The following is a 10405-nucleotide window of genomic DNA, read 5'->3' on the forward strand; positions in this document are numbered from 1 at the left end:
GATGCAGTAAAAGTAGGTGGCAAAATATCAACTAATGCAGTTAGAAATTAAGTGAACCTGTTGACTAAATATTGTGAAAAATCTATAAACACATCAAAGACCAAACTGTAACCAATTCATTGTTTGGACCCTTTAATATTACAAATGGTGCAACCTTTGTGAACCTGTTACAAACTGTAAAACAAACACACCACAGGCACAGAGTGAAGTGCAAAGGCCTTTTAGAGTAAAACAGTACACAAGTTGCACATGAATTTCAACATAGTGAATGGTTTATAAGCGTTTGCGTCCAAAGCTGAGGTCATGCTAACTTTGGTAAGCTAGCTTTGACTGTTGGAAGCTCAACAGCCTCGTTACTCAGACATAACACAGTTTATCAAAACTGAACATGAGTTAGTGTAGGTATACATTTTTCAAAGTATAGACGCAGCTTAGTGCAATGAGCTGCTGTGGAAAATTCACCTTTCCACGTTTTGTATAATAACTAATTTGTTAGATGAAATCTGGGAGTCTGCTCGGGTGCTTTGAGCCTCCTTACACAGGGTTTTTTGTGGGTTCGATGCAGCTACTGATTAATTACAGTATATAACGGTCACTCAGCTGAGTGTTGTCAGGCAGTTACTCCCCTTTCACTTTGGCATTAAGGCATTTTGTTTTCTTTGCCAAGGCGATGGCATCCAGATGGAGGTTGCGGTTGAGGATGACCGAGCCGCAGGTGAGAGCTCCAGCGAGAGCGCCGGCAAAACCACACACAAACACATCCTGACCTGCAACACAAAAACACGAAACGTACTGAACTCAGTTCGTACTGTGAAGTCCTGTCAGGAATTACAGGTGACCTCCGGATGATGTTGCCGCTGCACAGACGGACTCACCGGTCAGATAGAGGTTCTTCAGTGGAGTCTGAGGTCTCACTGTAGCGTTGAGTTCGGGGCTGAATCGGGCAATGCCATGATCCGCTCCGTAGATTTCACCTTTGGGGGCTCCGATATAGTGCGTGTTTGTGATGGGGGTTCCAGCATCAATGTACTCAATCTACACAAACAAAAACAACAGGCAAGTGAATATACGTGTTTTTATTGAGCCAGGAAAGCGAGCCTGGTTTCAGACTTCTGTATCACCGTCCTAATCTGATTCGCGATTCAAACATGAATGAAGAGAAACAAAACGGCAACTCAGTCTGATTATTATTATGATTCTCAGGAAAGTTTTGTAGTTAAAACTCGTTTTTTAGAGTTTCCTGGCAAAGATAGGCAACAATAACAAAGAGTTATAAACAACATAAAACCAATAACACAAACTAATAATAATAAAAAAAGCGATTATAAAATCATGAACTTATATAATAAGACTGATATAAAATATTTCGTCCTAGAAACAATCTAAAATGGCCCCATTAAGTAATAAGACCAAAGTCTAACACATCAAGATTCAATCAAGAAGAAGCCATAGGGAGAGCACAGAGTTTCTGCAGCACTGATTTGAATTCACAGAGAGAGACCACATTTTGCAGTTTTATATTTGTTGCAGGAGGTTTAAGGCAGCGGGCGCAGCATACATAAAAGCTCTTCTACCTAGTTCAGTTCGGACTTTGGAAACTGGTCATAAAAATGAGACATACATGGAAAAAAGGACATACATGTTCCCACATTTCTTGGTGAATTTCTATAAATGAGGTGGTTGGGACCCAGGAAGGGCCGCCCCACAGAAGGTTAAAGAGGGCAAGCCGACCCGAGCCGACAAACAACAGTGATGAGTGAGAGCCTTTCTTTTTGTGATAAATCTCAGTGCTCCATCATAAACAGTATCCAAAGCTAATGAGCAGTGAGAGGACAGCACACAGATTCAGAAACTTTACCTTGTCTCTGGTTATCTTAGGGAAGACACCCAAAACCACCTCCAGAAGAGAGTCAATGAGCGCCTGTTTCAGCTCTTTGTAGTCAGACCCTCTGTTTGTCACTTTGCCATCCTTCCACTCCTCAAACCACTCGTAGCTGGCAAAACTGACCAGACTCAAGGTGGACTTCCCTAGTGTGAGGAAAAAAATAAGAGAATGTTTGAGGTGAACAAACCAAAAAAAAAAAAAACATGTTGTTCTGGAGTCAATTAATTGTTACGACTCATGCATTAAGATAGCTTCACTGTAAAAACTGACGTGCTGCATCACATCACAGTTTCTGTACCTGGCGATCTTTCCTCCCAGGTTGGATCTTTAGCTGAGGGAGAGGCGATGAACGTGAGAGGTACATTTTTAGCAGACTCTTCCCTCTTTCCATTCATGTAGTTCTCCATCCTGTAAAAGAAAACAGATCATTCTGGTGACAGAATAGTTGAGAAGACATTTCTAAATGAACTTACTACATTTCTAACAGCATGTACTAACTTTTTCACACTGCATGTTTGAGTTCTACTCAATAAGAGATAACATCTTTCACCTGAATTCACCTGGTCAGTCCACATAATAAAAATGCAGCTATTTTATACACTCAGAATGGATTGCGGCCGCTAATAGCACCATGAATTGCGCATCACTTGCTACCGCTATCTGCCCTGAGTCAAGGTCTGATCCATAAAAGATATTGCGCTAATGATATTACAGCGCAAACACCCATAAAGTTTTGCAGCTGAGTGATTTGTCATTATTTTGCATCTATTAAATGTTCATCTGCACTTGTATGTAGTGGTCCCAGTAATATTTGTTCTTAAGGTGTACTGAAGAAGCATATCACATGACATGGTTAAGCAATGTTTGAGTCAAAACATGTTAGAAATGCAGTTGCAAGAACAATACTTTCCCCTCATACCTTAATACGTTTGATTTGAAAGAGAACTTATACCTATTCTATTTATCTATGAACTCCCCTGCTCTTTCATTCGTTTCTATCTGCAGGATGTCTCTCTTATTTTTCTATGACTCACTCTGTATGGAGGGATTGTTATTTGTGGTGCTTTAACTGTGCGCTCTGCCTCATGCCTCTGTGCCCATGGATGCTGTTTTCTCTCCTACTCTGCTCTCTGCTGGACTGTTACTGTGCGTAACCATCGTCTCCGTTTCTCACAGCAGCAGGATTTATGTTGTTTTACAGTTTCATTCCCTCATGATGAATATCAGGTATTGCACTGTCTCTGTGCCACCTGTGCACATATGATGTACTGTGATGCGCTATTGCTTCGCCTGGCTACAAGCACTGCTGCCATGATCACTGGAAAGTCTCGGCGTGACTCTCCTTATAAATACGCTTCAGTTACCACCAACTCTCAGAAGACGGAAATCATTTTCACTCTAACTGCGTGTGGCTATTAGCACAGGTGTTTGTGAAATAGACTTTTTTTGCAGTGAGCGTCATTTGCATAGAAAGGGGCCAATTTTGCTCCAAATGTATGCATATTACCTCATTTAAATACATGCATATAGCACCGAGATGATATTTGCCTGCAGCGCAGTTCACTCTATGCGCGCAGTCCTTTTGTGAATTCGCCCCTCAGTGTGTTTTTACAGTGACTAAAATCTCCACAGCTCATGTGTATCTTCATGTTTCTTTCAGACGTATTGAATTATATTAGAGCGACTTTAAGTCCATATAAAGTTTAGAACCACGTGACTTTTCACAGTCAAGCAGTGTATACATGTAACATGCAATGCCACATTAGGCATTTTGTGATTTGCATGTTGAGCAAAAACAGATACCTTACAAACTAAATAGAAGTGTTTTTTAGTAGCCAGGTCTGTTTGGCCATAACTCAAATGTGAATTCTAACAAGCTAAAGATACAAGATGCGTGACGACGTACAATTCGTCAAAATTGTTCTCAGCAAAGATCCAGTAGTTGTCTGCCTTCAGGCCCAGCTCCTCCTTGGTTCCATTCAGACCCAGAAAAACACTCAGGCCACCCTCACCGTGCTTCATCATGCTCAGCTGCTTCTGGATAGCTGCATGGCAGGAGTAACATACAGTACAACTTAACCGACAGCTCACAGATGAAACCAACATGAAAACTTGTTTTATAAGTGTGTGAGTCAGTTAATGAAAATAATGGAGCCTGTGCTGTTTTGCAGCGTCACTGCTTACACTTTACACTTCCCTCCAGAGCTGAAATGATTAGTCAATAAGTGCGTTTCCATCCACCTGGTTTTCATTTTTTCCCCACCGTTTGAGGTTTGGCTTGCACTGTTAAGGACGTCATCTTGTTGCGCCCTCTTCTTCTGCAATGCTATAATAGCACCTGACTGGAGCATTAGCGCCACCTACTGCTTATCTCGATGGACCAACTCCCAGTCTTTGCGTAACAGTAGTGGATGGAAACGTGCAATAATTCACATTTTCTTTTGCCAATTTTCTGAAGAGTCGGTTAAAATTTGCGCTACATTTGGATGGAAACCTGGCTAATGAATCAATCGACACAGGATTAATCACCAACAGTTGATAACTGTTTAACTCATCTGTCAAGGAAAAATGCTAAACAATCTCTAGTCCCGGCCTCTCAAGGGTGAAAAAAAAGCTACTTGAAGTTGTCACCTGGGCATTTTCCCTATATTTGGACATTCTCTAGACTTAAGGATTAACTGATTACTTAAAAATTAATGACTATTAATCAAAAATAATCAATAGTTGCAGCACTTATTCCTCACCTGGCATGGCCTGGAGCTCTTTGGGCAGCAGCTCCTGGTAGGTGTTGAAGATGCCAGCATTAGAGATGACCATAGGGGCACGGATATGTATTTCCTCTTGGCCTTTCATGACGCTCACACCTGAAAGCATAAAAACAAACAAACAAACAGTGAATCTCCTCTCTGTGGGAGCTGCATGATGGGATTGTGTATAGCATAACTGAGGAAATCACACCCACCATAAGCTTCCTTGGCGCCATTGAACAAGATGCGGTTGACTGGGGCTCGAACTAGAACAGCACCACCAGCCTTCTCAATGATGGGGATCATGTGGTAGGCAATTTCACTGGCTCCGCCTTTCGGGTACCAGGCACCATTCAGGTAGTGAGTGACCAGCAAGCTGTGCATAGAGAAACTGGCATCTTTTGGCATGTTTCCTGCAGATCAGAGAAGGAAACAAAAACTATGAGCAGAATACTGAAGAAATAAACTGATTACACCAGCAGAACTGTGGCTTGGCGTACCATAGGTGCCAAAGATGTAGGTGAAGACAGCCCTGAGGTCCTTGTTCTCCGTCAGTTCATTGACCACCTCTGTCAGGCTGCGGGATGCCATTTTGAAGAAGAAGGACAGACGTTTGGCCAGGCCGGTGTAGACCAGGAACTTGGCCAAGGGGACCGGGCAGACCTTCAGCAGAGCAAGGAGCCAAATGCTCCGCCTGACTTTCTGAAAACAAAACCCGCGAGACACAAATAAACTAACAGATAAAGGCTAAAATAGACTGACAAAGACACTTGAACATGAGTGCAATCAAAGTAGTTTTATTTCTATAAAGATCCCACTTAGATTTCTATATTTCCTATATTACTTATATAAGTAAACGCTGCTGTTTTGTGTATTTTGGTCCTACAAACTATATGAGATGTCCTTTGACTGTGTTTCATGGAAGATTAAATGGTTGTTCTAACATTTGTAAATTAACTCTGAATACATGCTCTTTTCTTATTTCTACATTTCCTTACTGTAACCAAAACAATATTTAATAACTGGACATTGGCTGAGTGAGGATGCACCTTCCACAGGAAAATGGACAAGCAGATAAAAGGATGTATAGAAGAATACTTATAGACCGAAACTACGGACAAAAACATTTGAAAAAAAATGGCACGTACTTGTTTGAAATAATCTCTTAGGCCCATGAAACAGAAAAGTGAATGTTAATGTTGTGTCATAATGCAACGAATCCATCTACTCTTGTTTACTCACCTTTTATATGTATATATCTTATTTTGGCTTCTGTAAGTTCATTTTTGCAAACAGCTAAGAGCAATTTAAAAGAAACAAACAAGCTGAAAAATATGAATAGATGCACTAAATTGACGCCACAAAGATAAAGAAAGTGACATTCCTTTACCTGTGTGTCAAAGCAAAACGCTCTTGCAACTCAGTCTGGGTAAAGAAATGTAATATCGCAGCTAATAAGAGGCCTCGCCAATTACTCTGACCTTGATTTGCCAAACCTTGAGCCCTTGAAGAGTAAAACCAACAGAAGTCTGGATAATGAAGCCTTTTTGTGCTAAAGTACAGTTTAGAAAGACACGGTTCACGGGGAGAAAAGGCATTTTCGCAATTTTACACATTTAAACAAGTAGAGGAAGAAAATAAATGGCTAGATTGTCACTGAAATAATATTTGACTCTAAACCTCGAATGTCAATGCAAGTTTGTGTATTGAAGATAGTCAGTATTTTGTCCTGATACTTTAAACCACCTGATCACAATCTGTAATGCAAAAAGATCCCACCTTGACCAGCTTCATGTACTCATCGATGGCCTTTTCCTCTCCAGGGAAGCACTTCTTCAGCTCCTCTGGGAAGCGGGTCCTGCCGCTGTAGATGGGATACCGGCGGCGGTTTTCTGGAGGTCCCAGCACTACGTGGTCAAACGGATTCTCCAGAGGCTCCCACTGCAGCTGTCCATTAGTCATGTTGTCCAGCATACAGCGGAATGGCTTGTGGTCCAGCAGGTCGCCGATGTAGTGGATTCCTGAGGTAGGAAGGCAGAAAACATGTGGACAGAGCAGGGTTTTATGTGACCAAGACTTGCCTGTTGGAAGTCTTTTTGGTTTTTTTGCCTTGAAATATTCCCATCTCATCAGGCTACATCACAAAGAGAAGAGTTGAAAAATGATCCGTCACGCGTACTGAGGCATATCTGCACAACTTTTACAGGCCCAAATTTTGATGTTGGGTAAAAAATCTTCACACAGTGTGTCAAATGAAAAAAGGTGCGACACATTCATGAAAAGAAACAAGAGCCATCCTTCTCACCGACATCAAACTCAAAACCCTTCTCAGTGAACGTGTGGCAGCATCCTCCAGCCCGATCGTGCTGCTCCAGGACCAGGACTTTCTTTCCAACTTTGGCCAGCAGCACCGCAAGCCCAAGCCCACCGACCCCGCTGCCGATGACGATGGCGTCCAGGTTGTCAGGTACTTTACTGGCCACAAAACCTAAAAAAGAGGCAGCAACACATTCAAACAGCAGCGTGGATTCGGCAGAAATGGCACGACAACAATAAATCTGAGGATCCAGAAGGAGAACAAATATTTACTGTGTAGTCGATTTCAAAAAAAGTATTAATAAAAACATTACTTGGTTCCTTCACTGCAAATGTGAGAATTTACTGCTTTTCTCTGTTTTATGTCTTTGTGAACTGAATACGTTTGGGTTTTTAGACTGTTGGTCACACAGAAATTAAGAAACATAATGTGGACTTGTCTTTATATTTAACAGTAATTTAAGGTTGCACACTAAACATCACCATGATTCAGGACAACCGTAACTTTGCAATATTCGCCTGTAGAGAGTTTCTTCAACTCCAGAGATTCGATTTCATTTAGAATTAAAATATATATTTGGATAAAGAAGTGCATGCAGTGAGTTAGGGCTGCCACTAACGGATATTTTCATTATCGATTCATCTTTCATGTAATTTTACAGTGAAAGATTAGAATTTTCCAACAGTATAAATCAGAAAGGCGAGAAATCCTCACCTTGGAGAAGCTGGAACCAGATAATGTTTTCAATTAGTACAACCTCTGAAGGAGGAAGCAATGTTTTGCTAATGCTATGCATCAAATTCTGGATGACAACTGAATTTGGTCTGACAGGAATATTTCAGTCTATAGTTCAAATCATAGCAATGTCCTTGGTCAGCACTAAGCATGTGGCAAGAGATTACTGCCCACGACAGTTTAAATGTGTAAATTCCCCAACAGCTACATTCTTCAGTTTGCCTTGCAGCGCTGACTGCTGTACACATTACTTAAATAAACATTTTACTTTACCGCTGTTTTCTATAGAGACATCCACTTCAGGCTTTTGCAACTAAAAAGCAGTGGTGGAAAGTAAATAAGTAAATTTACTCAAGTACTGTACGTAAGTACAATTTTGAGGCACTTGTACTTTAGTTGAATATTTCCATTTTATGATACTTCATATTTCTGCCCCACTACATTTCAGAGGGAAATATTGTACTTTTTATTCCACTACATTTGTTTGATAACTTTGAGTTACTAGTTACTTTACAGATTCACTTTAATAACACAAAATATAATCAACAAATAAATGATGATGTGATATTAGAGATTAAGATAAAACGTTATTGATCCCTGGAGGGAATTCACAAGCTGCCCAGCAGGTAAAATTTATAAAGGACTTAAAATCAGCTTCACCTTTACCAGCTGCAACATTACAGTGATGAACACATTAATGCATCAATAATCATCATCTGTTGATATAATATTCTGATATGGGCCATTCTGCATAAAGAGTACATTTACTTTTGGTACTTTTACTTTGATGCTAATACTTTTGCACTTTTTGGACTTTTACTTGTAACAGAGTATTTGTACACTGAAGTATTGCTACTTTTACTTGAGTAAAAGATCTGAGTACTTCTTCCACCGCTGCTAAAACGTAAGTTAAACAACATATTTAACGACTTTGGTCACTTAACTTACCTTGCTTCAGAACTTTATTTTTCTCTTTCCTGTCGTGAACCATCTTCTTCAACGGTTCACGAGTATCCGTCTCAAAGGGGTTGGGCCCGGAGCTGCCGAAGACATATTTCAATATAAATATGGCCAAAGCGACACAAATTATCACCACACTGATCAACATTGTGGATCTCTCAGCCAGATAGATGTTGACCACTCCGTTCAGTGTGAGTTCACTTCCACTTTAGACCTGCTAAAGTACTGCCTGTATAACTGACAGGTGATGGTGCTGGCCAATTAGAGCCTTCCTTTAATACGCGTCTGCCAGTTCCGACCAATCAACGTCAAGTTCACTATGAGAGCGACGCCTCGTTTTAAAAAACGAGAAGAGAGACAGAAATCACGCCCCGACTGTGTTTCATAATTGCAAAAGAGAGGTCTGCTTGACCTCGGTGTTCCTTATGAAGAATAAAAATGAATATATATATGTATAAAATATAGAAATACTACTAATTACTATTGCTACTATTATTATCTGAGACCTTCACAATCATCTTTAAATCTATTCTAAAAACCTAACTCTTAAAAACAGGGCCTTATTAAGTGTATTTTTACAAATCTTAATCTGTTTTATTTGTTTATTTGACTCAGTGGAGTTTTACTTTATTCTATTCCGCTTTCTATACTTTAAAATCCCTGGTTTTGTTCAATAACAGTCCTGAAATGTCTAAATCTTGATAATAACTGTTTATTTCTTTCAGAAAGGGCTGTATAGATAAAGTTCAGTATTATTACTGTTAGTGGTGGGAGTGCTGTACTGTATACACAGGAAACCAGCGATACCTGTTTGTTGTGTCACAGCGGTTTACGTAACACACTTACTCGCTTTTTCCAAAGCTTTCTCAGCAGAAACACCATCCAGTGAGGAAGACCGTGAGATCCGGTTTAAATCTACTGATAAAGCTAGCAAGTGGACCTTGAGTTAAGATTTTTTGCCAATGGTTTACTTCAATTTAGTAAATTGCTGCCTTGATTTGAAGAACTGTTTAATTCTGTGAACATAAAATCCCCCTTTGACAAAAAAAACATGCAAAAACCTCACAGCAACTTCTAGATTTTATTTTTTTGCTCCAAAAAAAAAGAAGAGAAAACTTCACCTGCGTCTTCAGTCTTTTCCTGCATCATAACACCATGAGAACCACTATTCTTTTACATCAGTTTGCAAACAGAACCAACATTTTACATAAGAAACACTTTAAGTGGGGCATTTCCCCAGTCATTATCATCCCCACCCACCCTGCACAATGTCCTGAAGTCCAGACTGCTGTTCATGGGCCCGGTTCCAACATCCACCCTCACACCTTAACTGATGTCACCTGCATGATCCGTGTAGAGCTCTAAAAGCTGCACTGAGGTGAAATGCTACCAGCAATGCTCATATTTCATATTATCTAGGTTAATAACATTGTGTTTGTCACTTTCTAAATGAAGCTTATAAAAGCATATTAGTGATGTCGTTTCATCGAACGAGACAAAACAAACTATGATCATGCCTTTATAAGAACTAAACACAGTAGGTGCCATGTGCATGTACGCTTGTTGCTAGATCTTTCAGCTTTTCTTGTTGGTATATTTTATTATATTAATGTTTATGACTATTTTAAGACTTTATGTGATTCCGTCAAGCAAAGTCAGCATAATGAGCTCAAAAAGTCTTCAAAAAAGTGCCCTCAAGAACATTCGATTTCCCATTTCGACCTAAGTGCTTACTGAGAGCCCATAATGGTGGACATTGAA

At 40.1% G+C, this 10405-nt stretch overlaps 1 protein-coding gene across 1 annotated transcript; it reads right to left on the bottom strand.

The window, feature by feature from the left end:
• Nucleotides 1–115: 115 nt before the first annotated feature.
• retsat.2 (retinol saturase, tandem duplicate 2) lies at nucleotides 116–8871 on the bottom strand. The gene is made up of 11 exons (XM_044182272.1): nucleotides 8633–8871; nucleotides 6938–7120; nucleotides 6412–6653; nucleotides 5133–5334; nucleotides 4848–5045; nucleotides 4630–4749; nucleotides 3792–3930; nucleotides 2184–2293; nucleotides 1859–2028; nucleotides 876–1035; nucleotides 116–767 (listed from the first exon to the last, which is right to left on the bottom strand). The coding sequence occupies exons 1-11, from the start codon at nucleotides 8790–8792 to the stop codon at nucleotides 619–621; spliced, it is 1833 nt and encodes a 610-aa protein (XP_044038207.1). The 5' UTR covers nucleotides 8793–8871; the 3' UTR covers nucleotides 116–618.
• Nucleotides 8872–10405: the final 1534 nt, after the last annotated feature.

The sequence above is a fragment of the Siniperca chuatsi genome, linkage group LG21 (genome assembly GCF_020085105.1).
Source record: "Siniperca chuatsi isolate FFG_IHB_CAS linkage group LG21, ASM2008510v1, whole genome shotgun sequence".
NCBI lineage: Eukaryota > Metazoa > Chordata > Actinopteri > Centrarchiformes > Sinipercidae > Siniperca > Siniperca chuatsi.

Excerpts from the sequence above, each read along its gene's own strand:
- retsat.2 (XM_044182272.1), bottom strand. The coding sequence starts at position 8,792 with ATGTTGATCAGTGTGGTGATAATTTGTGTCGCTTTGGCCATATTTATA. Across the intron at positions 2,029-2,183 it reads CTGGGAGGAAAGATCGCCAG|GGAAGTCCACCTTGAGTCTG; the intron begins GTACAGAAACTG and ends TCCTCACACTAG. Across the intron at positions 1,036-1,858 it reads CTAAGATAACCAGAGACAAG|ATTGAGTACATTGATGCTGG; the intron begins GTAAAGTTTCTG and ends TTGTTTGTGTAG.